Raw genomic sequence first — 13,132 nt, 5'->3', positions numbered from 1 at the left:
ACACTTAACAGACTTCTTGCTTTGCATGATGTTATCACGAGCATGCTGTATTTTGCTGATAAACGAGGTGGAGAGAAGGCGGCTTTCACAAAAGGGAGTTGAAGCATGTAAGAAATATACACAAGTGCTGCTAACTGGAAAACAAAAATTGGAATGTTTTTGAAGCTGGGCTAATGACATGTACTCTTAATGATGTCACAGGCAACAGAGTTTTCTCATTTCCTTTCAAGAACTATATAGCTTAACAAACCTTTAGAATACACATGGTAGAGAGCACACTATCTGAAAATAACAGGCAACTGCCTTACATATGTATGGAGCAAAGCTGTGTGAGCACAAATTGTTTTAATGAGCAACCCAGTAAGTCTCAGAAGCAGGTGTGGCTTTTCCTAGATGTACAGCAATTGGAAAACTACTGCTTGCATTTGTAAGTGCACAGCTACTCAAGAGCAAGGTGCGGGGAAGCTATGGTCTGCTGGCCTATAATTTACACATCATTTACCACTGGATATGTAACTGTTAGTGAAGAACAATCTTGAAAGGAATCGTTGAGCTAAGAATGAGGATTGCTTAATTAGAAGTAAACTAGCAGTGCAGGAAAAGTCAACACGTTGGCTATATAGTTTAAAAACTGCTGCTAGGTGCAGCTAGAGACTAATCCTATCAGTTACTTGTGATTTTAGTATTGTCCAATATTCAATATTCAATATACACATAATACATGTATTTAAAGAAAAATGAATTAAAATATTTTGGGGGATGTCCTGCTGACAGCCTGAAAGCTGTAGAGCTCTCAAAAATGTTAGTCTTGGCCAGACTTATAACCCATGAAACAATTATAAACTCTATGAAAAGGTAGGTAGCATGCAGCAATAGATTAGATTAACAATACCGGTACAACCTAGAAGAATATAATGATTTTCACCATATGTAGGACACTTGAGACAGCCTACAGGTGTACAGTGGTACCTCGGGTTAAGAACTTAATTCGTTCTGGAGGTCTGTTCTTAACCTGAAACTGTCCTTAACCCGAGGTACCACTTTAGCTAATGGGGCTTCCCGCTGCTGCCGCCACCGCACAATTTCTGTTCTCATCCTGGGTTAGCGGAGTCTGTAACCTGAAGCGTCTGTAACCCGAGGTACCACTGTATGATTGTTCGCTGCAACTGCTCTTGTGTTAGAATAGCAGCCCAGAGTGGTATACCGGTCGTGAATTTTGCTACAAGGGTCCAGTGACGTGTTGCTCTGTCCAGTATATGAACATTGGAGAGAAAACTAAAATTACAGGGACCAAAATTATTTCACAGAATTAACCAACCGGGGGAAATCCTGAAAAGCAACTTATTCCTAAAACATTGCTTTCCCATAAAAAGGGCTGCTTTCAATCATGAGGCACAAAGCATTCTAGAGCAGAAAGTTAAGAAACTGCAAATAGTTTCTACAGCAAGTAGTAGTTTCTACTAATCTCCTTAGTGTGATAGTACATGCAATCCTTAATTTATATTGAAGTATAGAGTTGAAGGGACGCGGGTGGCACTGTGGTCTAAACCATAGAGCCTAGGGCTTGCCGATCAGAAGGTCGGCAGTTTGAATCCCTGCGACGGGGTGAGCTCCCGTTGTTCGGTCCCAGCTCCTGCCCATCTAGCAGTTCAAAAGCACATTGAAGTGCAAGTAGATAAATAGGTACTGCTCCAGCGGGAAAGCAAACACCGTTTCTGTGAGCTGCTCTGGTTTGCCAGAAGCGGTTTAGTCATGCTGGTCACATGACCCAGAAGCTGTCTGCAGACAAACGCTGGCTCCCTCGGCCTATAGAGTGAGATGAGTGTGTAACCCCCGAGTTGTCTGCGACTGGACCTAATGGTCAGGGGTACCTGTACAGTTGAAAATACACTTTGAAGTAAACCACAATAAATTGAAACCAAATTTCCAGCATTCCTGTAGATCAGCATAAAGCTCAACTGCATTAAAGTAGCTAGACATCAATGTACATAATAAATGAACTTTCCCCTTAAACATAAGACTAATCTTGCAAGTTAGTAGTGGACTAGTTTCAGAAAGTGCTGAACTAGAAACCATCTACAGTATGTCTTGCAAACCAATACTTCTGCATAAAAATGGCAGATACAGAGAGTTTCTAAGTTTTCATATTCCCCATAGATCTATGTTGAATTTAAAATTATGAATTTCTGAAAACTTTAAATTTAGTTCAAATGCAAAATAGTAGTTGACGCTTGTGGTGACATAAAGTGTAATTTGAATATACTTGCAGGGGGCTGGTGATGGTGAAGCAGAGATATACTAAAAGCTATTAAGTATTTCAGAATAGGCTTACACATTGAAATAGCTGCTCCACCACCACAATGTACAGTTTTTGTAAGTTTGTAACATGCAAGAAAGTCAGTATTAGTCTAGTAAAAGGCCTGTCACACTTAACTAAATTTCCCCTCTATTGTCTTTCCCCCTAATGCTTGCTTGTGGTAATGGCGACTCTCAATTGTAATTAATGCTTAGAAATACTCAAAATACAATTGAAAGTGGGCTGCAGCGGAATCAAAGTAACATGGCCAAAACAAATGCAATATTAGAAATGAAAAATGTGTCAGTAGCATTTACAATATACAATTCTTACAGAGGTGGCTACAGAATTGTGGGTTAAGCTTAGCTCGTTTATCTCTAGACAGAGAAGAAGAATACTTTCCATAGCTGGAACAAATTTCTCAGTCCTAATAGGACTAACAGGAAACTCATGGTGAATTGGCCATGTAAGTTTTGACATTAGTCACACTCAGAATAAGACTCATGGAAATCAAGGGACTTAACAAAGTGCACTGATTTCAACAGATCTACCCCAAGCATAATTTACAGAGAAATCCAAGCCCCTGATCTGCTATAGTGGAAGGAGTTTGGGTGGTACAAACGTATCCCTCTGCCCAGCCCCGCAGGCAAGGACCCCCTTGCACCACCCAGCAGCCTCTCCCATTGGTAGTCAGCAGGAAGCCCTGAAATGGGGTGTTATGGGGGAAAGCCAGCACTGGATCTACTGGATGGCATTGACTCATTTTTGGCCTTTGTTGCACTGGGAGCATTTCCCCTCCACTCTGGCTGGCACAAGTTCTGGGGCTGTGCTGTTCCATCAAGCCCTGCCATTGCTGGCCAGAGCATATGGTTACGCACTAAGCTGGATATTAGCCTATGAAGGGCCAGTATATTAAGCAACAGCAGTCTTAACAGATGAAACAAGGATTACCAAAATTGTTAAATTGGGGGAAGTATATGCTAACTTTTCCTCTTTCCAACTAGACTCTTTCTGCCTTGATCACTAAGGTCAACATAATACAGGAATCAGCATTTGGTTCTGAAAGGTGCTGCCAGCCTAGTGTTACCACCCTAAGAGGTAAAGTATCTCTGGAAGAAATGCCATTTGTGGCAACAGAACTGGCTAGCAGCCACTTAATGGGGTAGGGATTGAAACTTAACCCGCTTACTCCTGTGTGAAACTGATCTCGCAGGGGAATTAATTGCTGAGCAAGGACCTAAAATGTAAGACAGCAAGAGCCCTGCTGCATGAGACCAAAGGCCTATCTAGTGCAGGTTCCCATTTCTCTGTGGTCAACCAGATGCCTTTGGGATGCCGACAATTAGGTCATGAACGCAACAGCACTCTCCTGCTCTTACCAGCATCCAACATTCAGATGAATACCAGCTCTGTGTGCTCACACCACCATTAAAGCACATTCTAAGCACATGGTTTCTCAGAGGGTTTGGAGCACTGTAGTTTACCCCAATACAATTTCCAGCAACCCTTAACAAACTACAGTGCCCAGAATTCTTTAAGAGGGGAAAGGTACTTTAAAAATATAGTGCAGACAGAACCCCAGGTATTAGTCATTATTAGGAGATATGGGTGGACATTACCCATCTTGAATCAGTTTCCAAAATTATGAGGGAGAAAAACTTTGCTATGTACTTCCTTCACACTAAGCATAAATTTATATAACTCTTATCATCCCTGCTTATGTGCCTTTCTTTGAAAATGTTTAGTTCAAAACATTCTTAGTTTTTAATTCACCTAAACAATCTTCTAGAAGAAAACTAGAAGTTAATTTGTGAGATTCATACATTGAAGAAAGAAAAAATTAATAATTATGTACCGAGCAAGAAAGCATGTCCAAGAACAAAATAAAAGTACATAATGAGGTGGCAAGTATAGGCAGAGGAATCAAATGTGGAGTAACACACACAGAACCTTTAGCACTGAAGGGAACTTGTTTTGAGGAATTGAGGTGCAGCAGGAATTAAGCTGATAAACTAGGAAGCTTACCCCAAGGAACAACCAATGCAACAGAAAAACAGAATTTTTAAACATCTGTTCAAAGTAGTAAGTAGCAAAATATAGGTATGCCAACCCATTTGATCCAATAATTAGCACAATACAATTCTGCAAATATATCAATTTCTTAGAGGTGGTTTGAAAATTAGGCAGTACCAGTTAGATATGAGAAAGTTTCCAATATGATCATGGTAGATAAGAGGAGATAAACCTTTGGCTGGCTTATCACATATGCTGCTTAATAAACTCCATAATCACTTCCAAAAAAATGCTTGATACAACTAACAAACAATAGAAATCCCACACATTAAAACATTATGCTCTACGTGTGAACAAGTCAGTTCTTGTGCTTGAGCAAATATACTTGTTTCAGTCATGGGGATCACTGTTGGCTGTATAGCTGCTTGCCCATTGCCCAGACAGGAGTAACCCCAGGCATTTCTGCTACCTATCTGTAACTGATCGATGTGCCAATAATTTTGTTCACGCTAATGTATTTGCAAGGCAGGGAATGTGTGGAGCAAACGTGTGACGATGATAGAAAAACTGCTAATTGGAAGGTTAACACTTTGAATTAAGACAGAATAGTGCATTGCTGATGGTCAGTATCATACATTGACAAGACGCATAGGAACACCACATTCCAAAACGAATTATTTCTCTGAAGGATAATAGCTAACTTTTGTATATAACTTTCAAGCATTCAAAGTGCTTCAAACATAATCTAGCTGTAATCCTTACAACACTGAGCCAAATCAGTTTTATTATCCAACCCATTACAAAATTGGGGGGACCTGAGGTGAGGTTGAGAGTAGTTTGCCTAAGGGAACCTAGGGCAAAGGCAGATTTAGGGAAGCACAACTGGTTTGGCTGCACTGGGTGTGGCGCTTTAGGGGCACCACAGGGGACTCCACAACTATGATTTAGAACGGAGTGCAAGAGGCAGTTTGCATGTGCTGAATTTTGGCACCGCACAGGGCGCTGCTGAAATTCTGAGACCCAAAAGTCTGCCTAGTGAGTATACAGCAGAGGTGAATTTGCAACTAGGAACATCCTGATTTGTAGTTAAAATCTCTTAAGCCACTGCAGTATTCTAGCACTATTTAAGCACCATCTTTTTAACTCACCTGTGATTTACCTGAGTGCTCCTGCTTCTGCAGTATTTGCTGTTAAGCATGCAGGAATTCACTATGGTTTAAAGCCACAGCAGTACAGAATTTTTGTCACAAGTGAATTTTGATAATCTGAGCAAAATCATGCAAGTCATTAAGTCAAACCGTCTTCATAGGCCAGCACAGATATGCCACAGAAAGCTTCAGGTAATCTACTACTTCTGCTGTAATGAGGTTCTTTCATAGTTAACACAGATAAAGCCCAGCTGCAGTTCTACAATATAGCAAGTAAATCCTTTGGAATTTAATATTTCATTGGACATCTGATAGCAAGCTACTCACAATGAGAAGATAGGAGAGGAACAATGTTTGCACAAGCATCTAGTCACAAAGAATTATTTTCCTTCCTGCTCATGCTGCATGCAGTTCTCAAAATTGAACAGAAAATTCTAGACACTAGTCAAGCTCCTCTTCCATGCTTAGTGTAAAATAAATTGAAGGTGAATATGGGTTTCATCACATTTTAACTATCAATGGTTTAACGCAATAAAATGCATCCCTGTCCATTTAGGGATTTCAACGAATAAGGACTCAAGCAACAAGAGTCTTCTACTAGCCACAGGAAAATGGTAAAGACAAAAGATGAGTTCACACACATTTATAGTGTGTGATTAACACATGGCAGCTTATTTCCACATGTGTGAATGGGCTTCCCTGAAAAGTACTGGGTTGGATCCTAAGAATTGCTCGTGGAAGGAAAACAACAAAAGGGGATTGTCCTTCTCCCTCCTCACCCCCTACGCTCTCCAACACCCTTTTCTGAGGGTTGGAGGGTCCTCCTTGAGTGGGTGGGCTATGGCACAGTGGAACGGGGAGATTGTCCCAACTCAGGCAGCAGAACCTCGTGCAAGTGCATCTTTGCTGAAGACACTTCAAAATCTTGGGCAATTCTCCCCTTTCCCCTAGCTCCCAAGGTCATAACCCACCCAGGTTTTTCAACCCTCAGGAAAGGTGATTTGGAGATGTAGGAGGGAGAGCAGGGAGGTTCTTTTCTACCCATTTCCTTTAATGAGTGGTTCCTAAGATCTACTAATCTACTGTAAATGAGGTGATGCATCTACAGCCATGAGGAGTCACTACTATGCCAGCCACAATATTCTGTTATCGTCCATAATTTCCATTCAAGAAGAGTGCTTGTGTCGTCGTCCCCCAACTGCTTTTTCCCTATAACTTTCTCTAGCATCCTGCATTTCCCTTTTTGGGAAGATCTTTTTTTAAAAAAAAAAACATACTACCATAGCTTGCTTGAACAGAGAAAGAAAAACAAATGTAAATTTTTAGCCATATAACATTTGCTAGTGTTACCAGCATGTTTATGAATAATACAGAACTTTGGGGGGGGGGGACGGGAGATTTCTTGGTTCTCTTGAACAACTTATGAAAATTGTCCCAGGAAAGCTGCACTGAAATGCAAGGGAGGTATGAAGGAAACGTCCTTCTAGAAAAGATGGACATCACAACAAATTAATATTTTGCATTCAGTTCAAAATGTAATTGCACTTTGCGATAATACCACCGTGGTGATGAACATTCGCTTCTATACAAATGTGTAGCTAAAGGGACAACAGCATACTTATTCTACTCCCAACTCTTTACTTTCCTTTGTAATTTAGTAATGACATGAATTAATGACACCCAGAGTTTAATACACTGCCAGGAAAAGGTTTGCTAGTTACAACTTAAATCCAACTGGGAAGCAAATTTAATTATTATATTTGTGTTTCTAAAGCTAATTCTTTAAAATTCATGGTCCTTTTAAAAAGACATAACATGGCTTAAGAATCATGAGGTTTAAAATTCCATTTTGGATTCTTTTTATTTCTCTTTTGCTTTTTGAATCTTCAGTGGACACTGCAGACATACTTTTGTTTCCACAACCACTAAAATCTATTAGTTTTTAAATGAAAACTGAGGCTCCCATTACTTTCAGCATTCAAAAGCTCTCCCAAAGTGACAATATGTAATGAAGACCCAGCAAGTTGGTAGCCATGCATACCTCCTTAACTAGAGTGATTTAGCAGCGCTAACACAAAAACAGAACGTTAAAGTTTACTCACTGAAGTCAGTGGCAAAAATTCATTTGCACAAAGAACTGCTTCTGGTAAGCAAAGGAAACTATTTACACAAACACATTCTGATACAAACACACTAAAAACTTTTCCTACGGGTGATCAGTTTCTATATATTTAATGTCAAATGATTAGGAAAAATGTAGGATTACTGTTGGATGGATTGCTTTTATGGAAGACAGGGATTTCCCATTAGCTGTTACAAACAAAAATTAGGATTCAATAATTAGCAGAAGAGTAAAATTAAACCTTTAGGCACTTTGAGGACTTGTTTTAATGTGTGCCATTCATATTGAGGTATTACATTACAGCTTTAAAGTGACTGCTGCCAAAACTCTGACAGAAGCATGCATTAATTATTATTCAGAACATTTTCACTTAAAATGAATAAATGAGACGTTTTGCCAAGAAGGAAGAAAATGATTTTTCAGGTTTCTGCTACACATTAATTTTAAAGAGGCAATAGTCTCAGGAGTCTCTCTTCCAGGGGGAAAAGATAACCTGCAATACCTCCTAAGTAGTTGTCTGAAAACTATCTCCAGGAGGGTTTTGTCATAGCCTTGTGAAAGTAAGTTTAAAAAAGAAAGAAAAAGAAAAAGTATTTTCACAATCACTTGACACTAATCATTTTTCCAAGGCCAAAGTAACAAGTTCCATGTTCCTGTATAGAAAGATAGTCTTTGAAAAAACATTTTTAACAATAATTACTGGTCTAAGGAAATATGAACTGTTGCAGCTCTAATACAAAACAGGCTAATATTTTGATTTAAGTCAACACTAAACATACCCACGTACGTGGGGAATGTTTCACTCAAACGTTGTCAACCAATCCAATTAACTGCTGTTAGAAACATAACAATTAACATGAATACTAGAGAAAATCTGGAAGGGTAAAGTGATTGCTGCTACATAGAATATTTAAAAATGGTTTAAGACTATCTCATTACACTAAATGCAAAAGAACGCACTTGTGAGTTTCTCACTTTGTTCAACTATAAATCCTCAGTTTGATAAGCAGCATTTTTGTATTAACTCAATTGTATAAAATACCTTCAAGCTTGTGCTCATTAAATATATATGTATATATAAAACATACAAAAAGTACAAGATAGTCACATTAAGAAACTATTACAGTTTTCCTTTTTTATTCTTGTCAAGGGTCAAATTTCTGTTCACCAATTCTCAATGCGACTTTAGTTCCAGAATTCGGTATAGTGCACAGAATTCAACTACCTGTGCAGTCTGTTTAAAAAAAAAAAAAAACCACACACACACCACAGGACAAAAATGGTCTTCTTAAATCAAATTCTATTTGTGAATTCAGCAAAATAATTTCTATAAAATAAAACAGCAAATATTTAAATAGTATAGGGTGGGCTGTATCTGTTTTGCAGGGGTATTTGGTTTTTCGACAGATTCCAAAATAATTACACACATTCAAGTTACCAATTTTAATTTAAATACAGTATTTACTGATGTCTTCCTTGAAGTCCTTAAACAAATGTTTACTCTGGAATAGAGATACCTCAGTTTTGTATTTGACTAACCAGTAGTTTGTTTGTTTTTTTAATAATCAAACTCTGCTTCTAAGGTTTCGATTTCTCTTATCATGGACAAAGAGCTAAGATTCAATTCTTGTTTTCAAGTAGAATTGTGAACGAGCAGAAAACCAGCAAGTTAACTTGGTGCAGTGGCACTCACAAGTATTGTGTGATTTTGTTGACTTCCACTTCACTGCAATGCAGTAGAAAGGAAAGTGTTAGAAGTTTATCAAATAAGCTCTACCAAAGAAACAAAACAAGCACACCAAATACAGTCTATTATGCTCCAGGCATCCTGGCATAGCAAAAATTTGCATATTTGTTTTAAATCTTTTAATTTCCTATTACTGAAAACTAAGTGTTCTTTTATCCCACCCAGAGACAAAACTGTCAAACATCAGATGTGAGGAACATATGTGCAACTGAAAACCACCTGTTTGTCACATTGCCCAACCCTCCCCTCCCTGTTTTATATTCTAGGTGGCAGAAGAATAGGCTCTGAACAACACAGTTGTCACTCTGGGACAACTGTAATTTTTCTTTCCTCACTGGCTACACTAACCTGGTGTGAAGCCATGCTAAATGTTACAGCTTAACTATAGCTTCAAAGTGATTAACCTAATACCAGAATGAAAAAGGCAATGAAAAAAGACCTAGAAACAATGTTACATCACCAATTTTCCACATCAACCAAATAATTAAAAGGTTACCAGTCATTACGTTGCTCATAGTAAAATTGACTCCAGTGGCAAAGAATTAACATGAAACTATTTTTCTGGTTGACATGGAGAGGCTTACTTTTTTGGGGAAAGAAGTTGATCCAACTGCCATTAGGCAGGCAACACTGGTTGTAGAGCGCAGCGGATATATCAAGAAATTAATTGTTGTAGATCTGTGAGTCTCATCAAGACAAAAAAATGTTTCTTGCTTAAGAATTAACAGTCAAACATTAATATACTATATACACCTTTGCCATTTACACATTAGCATCAGGCCATTTATTACAAAACACTATACACTTTCCACTGCAGGCAGGTTATATATTGACAGCAAATTTCTGCAGATAAGACAGTGAATAGACTCTTCACTCCATGTTGATTAGGAATAGTTTTTCTAAATATTAGCCAGACACAGAGAAAAGTTGGACTGTAAGGCCTGGGTGCACAGTCTTGATGGGGCAAGTTAATTATGTGCATTTCCACTATTCTTTCGTCTGAGGCGGTGACACCTCTTCACTGCCTTCATAATTTTCTTGTGCTCGTTGGCCAGTTCGCTGAGGGTTGTTCATATGATGTGCTGCTGGGCCTGTATATGGTTGTCCATGCACATGGTTATTCTGGAAGAGACAAAACACATGTTAAGAATAACTTCTATATTTCCCCAAAAAAGTAGCTCAGGGAACTGGGCAAGCAATAATTTATATTTTTAAATTACAACTAGAGAGCTACTCACACTTACCGCCAACTAAAAATAGAACAGATAAATTTGCACTGAAATTGAAAGGTTACAGTTAATTAATTCCAACTTCATGCAAAAGCTGAAGCTTTATGTGAAGGTCCTCATAACAAATCTTCAGAAATGGAATGGTGGGGAGGAAAGTTTTAATTAGTACACAGAAGCAGGAAGTGATAATTGTGAATGGCCTTTCTTCCAAAGGGACAGTATATTTCTTGTGTCAAACTTAATAAAATGACTTGAGGTGATCATCATCAAATATGTTTGTTTTAACTGTTAACACATCTAAACTGGCAGATGTAAAACATTCGTGTACCTTTGTGTAATGTGAAGCTGGGTCAACTACGAACCTAAAATTGGACTTAAAATATAGCCATTGTGCATGTTAGGAGGTGAAAAAAGCCAGCTCTTGTGAGAAAGTGAAGACACCACACACTAACAAATAAGGGAGCTGGTGGTTAAACGTGTTTCAACTTTGAGGAGACTGGGTCTATATCACTTACCAACTGCTCTGCTGAACACATCGATAAAGAAAGCAAGATGAAGGAAAATGAGCAGGAAAGGAAATTAACAGATTAAGGATATAGAATTAATTATTTAGGAAAGGAAATGGAACAAATACTGGTTATGTATGACTTATGAAGGTAATGCAAGATAATTACAATTTTAGCTTTCTGGAGTTAGCACTACATTTACAAAGGCATTTAACTTTTAAGAGATGTACATACATGCAACTTAAGGTCACATGGTGTTATACATGAACTATAGCAGGGCAGAATCAGACTTCAATGCTGGTTCAGAAACTTCTATTAGCAGATCACTGTGTGCAAAACTTGGGTGACATTTTAGACATTTTACAATGCATAGGTTGTTTTTTAAAGTGGTCTTCAAAGCATCAATGGACATGTCATATTGGGGGAATTTAGTTTTTCTCTGGATGCACCTATGAGCTGATTCAAGTTGGCTTGCTGGCTCACAGAGAAAAAAGTTAGATAATTGTTCCCATATGATGGTTGTGTGTGAGGGCATTCACAAGATACTAAAGAACAAAAAACCTGTCTGCACATTACACTTTGCTGGAAGAGCCCGTCTACCTGAATCACATTCTATGATGTTCTTGTCAAACAGTTATCCTTGTCCTAAAAGGAATAAAACTGGCAATATGTTTTTTAAAAGCTGAAGTAAAAAGTTCAAAGGATACCAAAATGAATTGACATGTTTTACAGATAATTCTCTGCTTACCTGTTGATACTGGGAACCAGGCGAATGGGGATACAATGGAGCATCTTCTGGTGGAGAGGACTCATGCTCATCAGGGGCATCTGGGTCATCTGGTTCCTAAAAATGAAAATTGCCCATTAAAACAAAAAATAAAACTACTTTTCACATTTAAATTCCTTGCCCTCATTTTCTTCTGGCAATTGATTGGACCCAGAGAAATTCCTGCAGAATGTGTGGGCGGAAGCTGACTACCCTGCCGCTTCCATCACATCACTGCCCACTATCCCAGCCTCTCCTAAGGGTTTGGGCAACCCTGATATATGGTTGGCTATGACATGGAGCCTAAGGGAGGAACTCCAAAATAAAAATCTGGGCAGATTCTCCCGCCCCAAATGAATCAGGATACCCGGACACTTGGAAGCAGCTCTTTTTGAGAAGGAACAAGAAAGAAATTCAGCTTCTGCCAACCCCTTCTGCAGGCACCTCTCTAAATCCTATACTATGTAACAGCTATCAGAAGTAGATGCTGCTATATTAAGAATTACAGGTTTGGAGGCTGTGGCCAGAGGAGTGCTCAATCTCCCTTGCCTCTCACAGTGATAACTGGAGGCACTTGGTACAGTGGAGGACTTAACTCCTGCCTACTTATGAGTTCCGAAGTCTCACTAAGCAAGAAACAACTCATAAATCTTATAGTGCCAGCTAGCACTTCAACTATGTAACTAACATATATTTCTATCAGGAATTTTATGAAACAAGTTGTTTGTCTTCCAAAGAATGCCAAAGCAACATTAGTTGTAAATTCACTCCTTACCTCCTCTGGGCATAGCTCACAAGCTTTTGCAAGGGTCATTCTTGCACTGTGTGATCTCTCTAGGAAGTAGCCATTTGATGTTTCATTACTCTGGACCGGAGGAGACCAATTGTTATATGTATACTGTGGATTGCCAGTGTATGGCCTACGTTCAAGCTCATCTCCAAGCCACTCTACTGCCCAGGTCCACTTTCTCTTCAAATCTCCATTGCTCTGAAAAGATGAAAAAAGGCCATTCAGTATTTTAAAATTACTTCTAAACACACCTCAGTCCAATGCAGCTTTTTAAACGGGGTGTATAGTTTCCCATTCATTACTCTTGATTTTTGTAAAACAAAAAACCAAAGCAAACAAAAAATACTCCAGTAAGGTCCCTACAGTTCTATTTTGACATGGATGCTTTCGTTGAGATACCTCCCTTCCAATCCTACAATTCTATTCTAATTTTATTTCTATGAGGGAATAGACATTTGCTCCTGGTGGTTTTCCCCCCAATTTATTTGGATAAAATATATAAGACCATGGCTTTA

General features: G+C 38.7%; 1 protein-coding gene across 1 annotated transcript in view; it reads right to left on the bottom strand.

Moving 5' to 3' along the window:
• Positions 1-8,699: 8,699 nt before the first annotated feature.
• The window catches only part of USP9X (ubiquitin specific peptidase 9 X-linked), a 65,452-nt gene continuing 61,019 nt past the window's right edge, over positions 8,700-13,132 (bottom strand). The window contains exons 43-45 of the mRNA XM_083612476.1: positions 12,603-12,815; positions 11,810-11,905; positions 8,700-10,448 (exon numbers count right to left, since the gene is read on the bottom strand). Coding sequence (XP_083468602.1) covers positions 10,314-10,448; positions 11,810-11,905; positions 12,603-12,815 — 444 coding nt within the window. The 3' untranslated portion in view covers positions 8,700-10,313. The remainder of the gene's footprint in view (positions 10,449-11,809; positions 11,906-12,602; positions 12,816-13,132) is intronic.

This window comes from Podarcis filfolensis (genome assembly GCF_964270895.1).
Source record: "Podarcis filfolensis genome assembly, chromosome: 4".
Lineage (NCBI taxonomy): Eukaryota > Metazoa > Chordata > Lepidosauria > Squamata > Lacertidae > Podarcis > Podarcis filfolensis.
The sequence above is the reverse complement of the archived record's forward strand: the minus strand, read 5'-3'. Positions and strand labels throughout refer to the sequence as shown.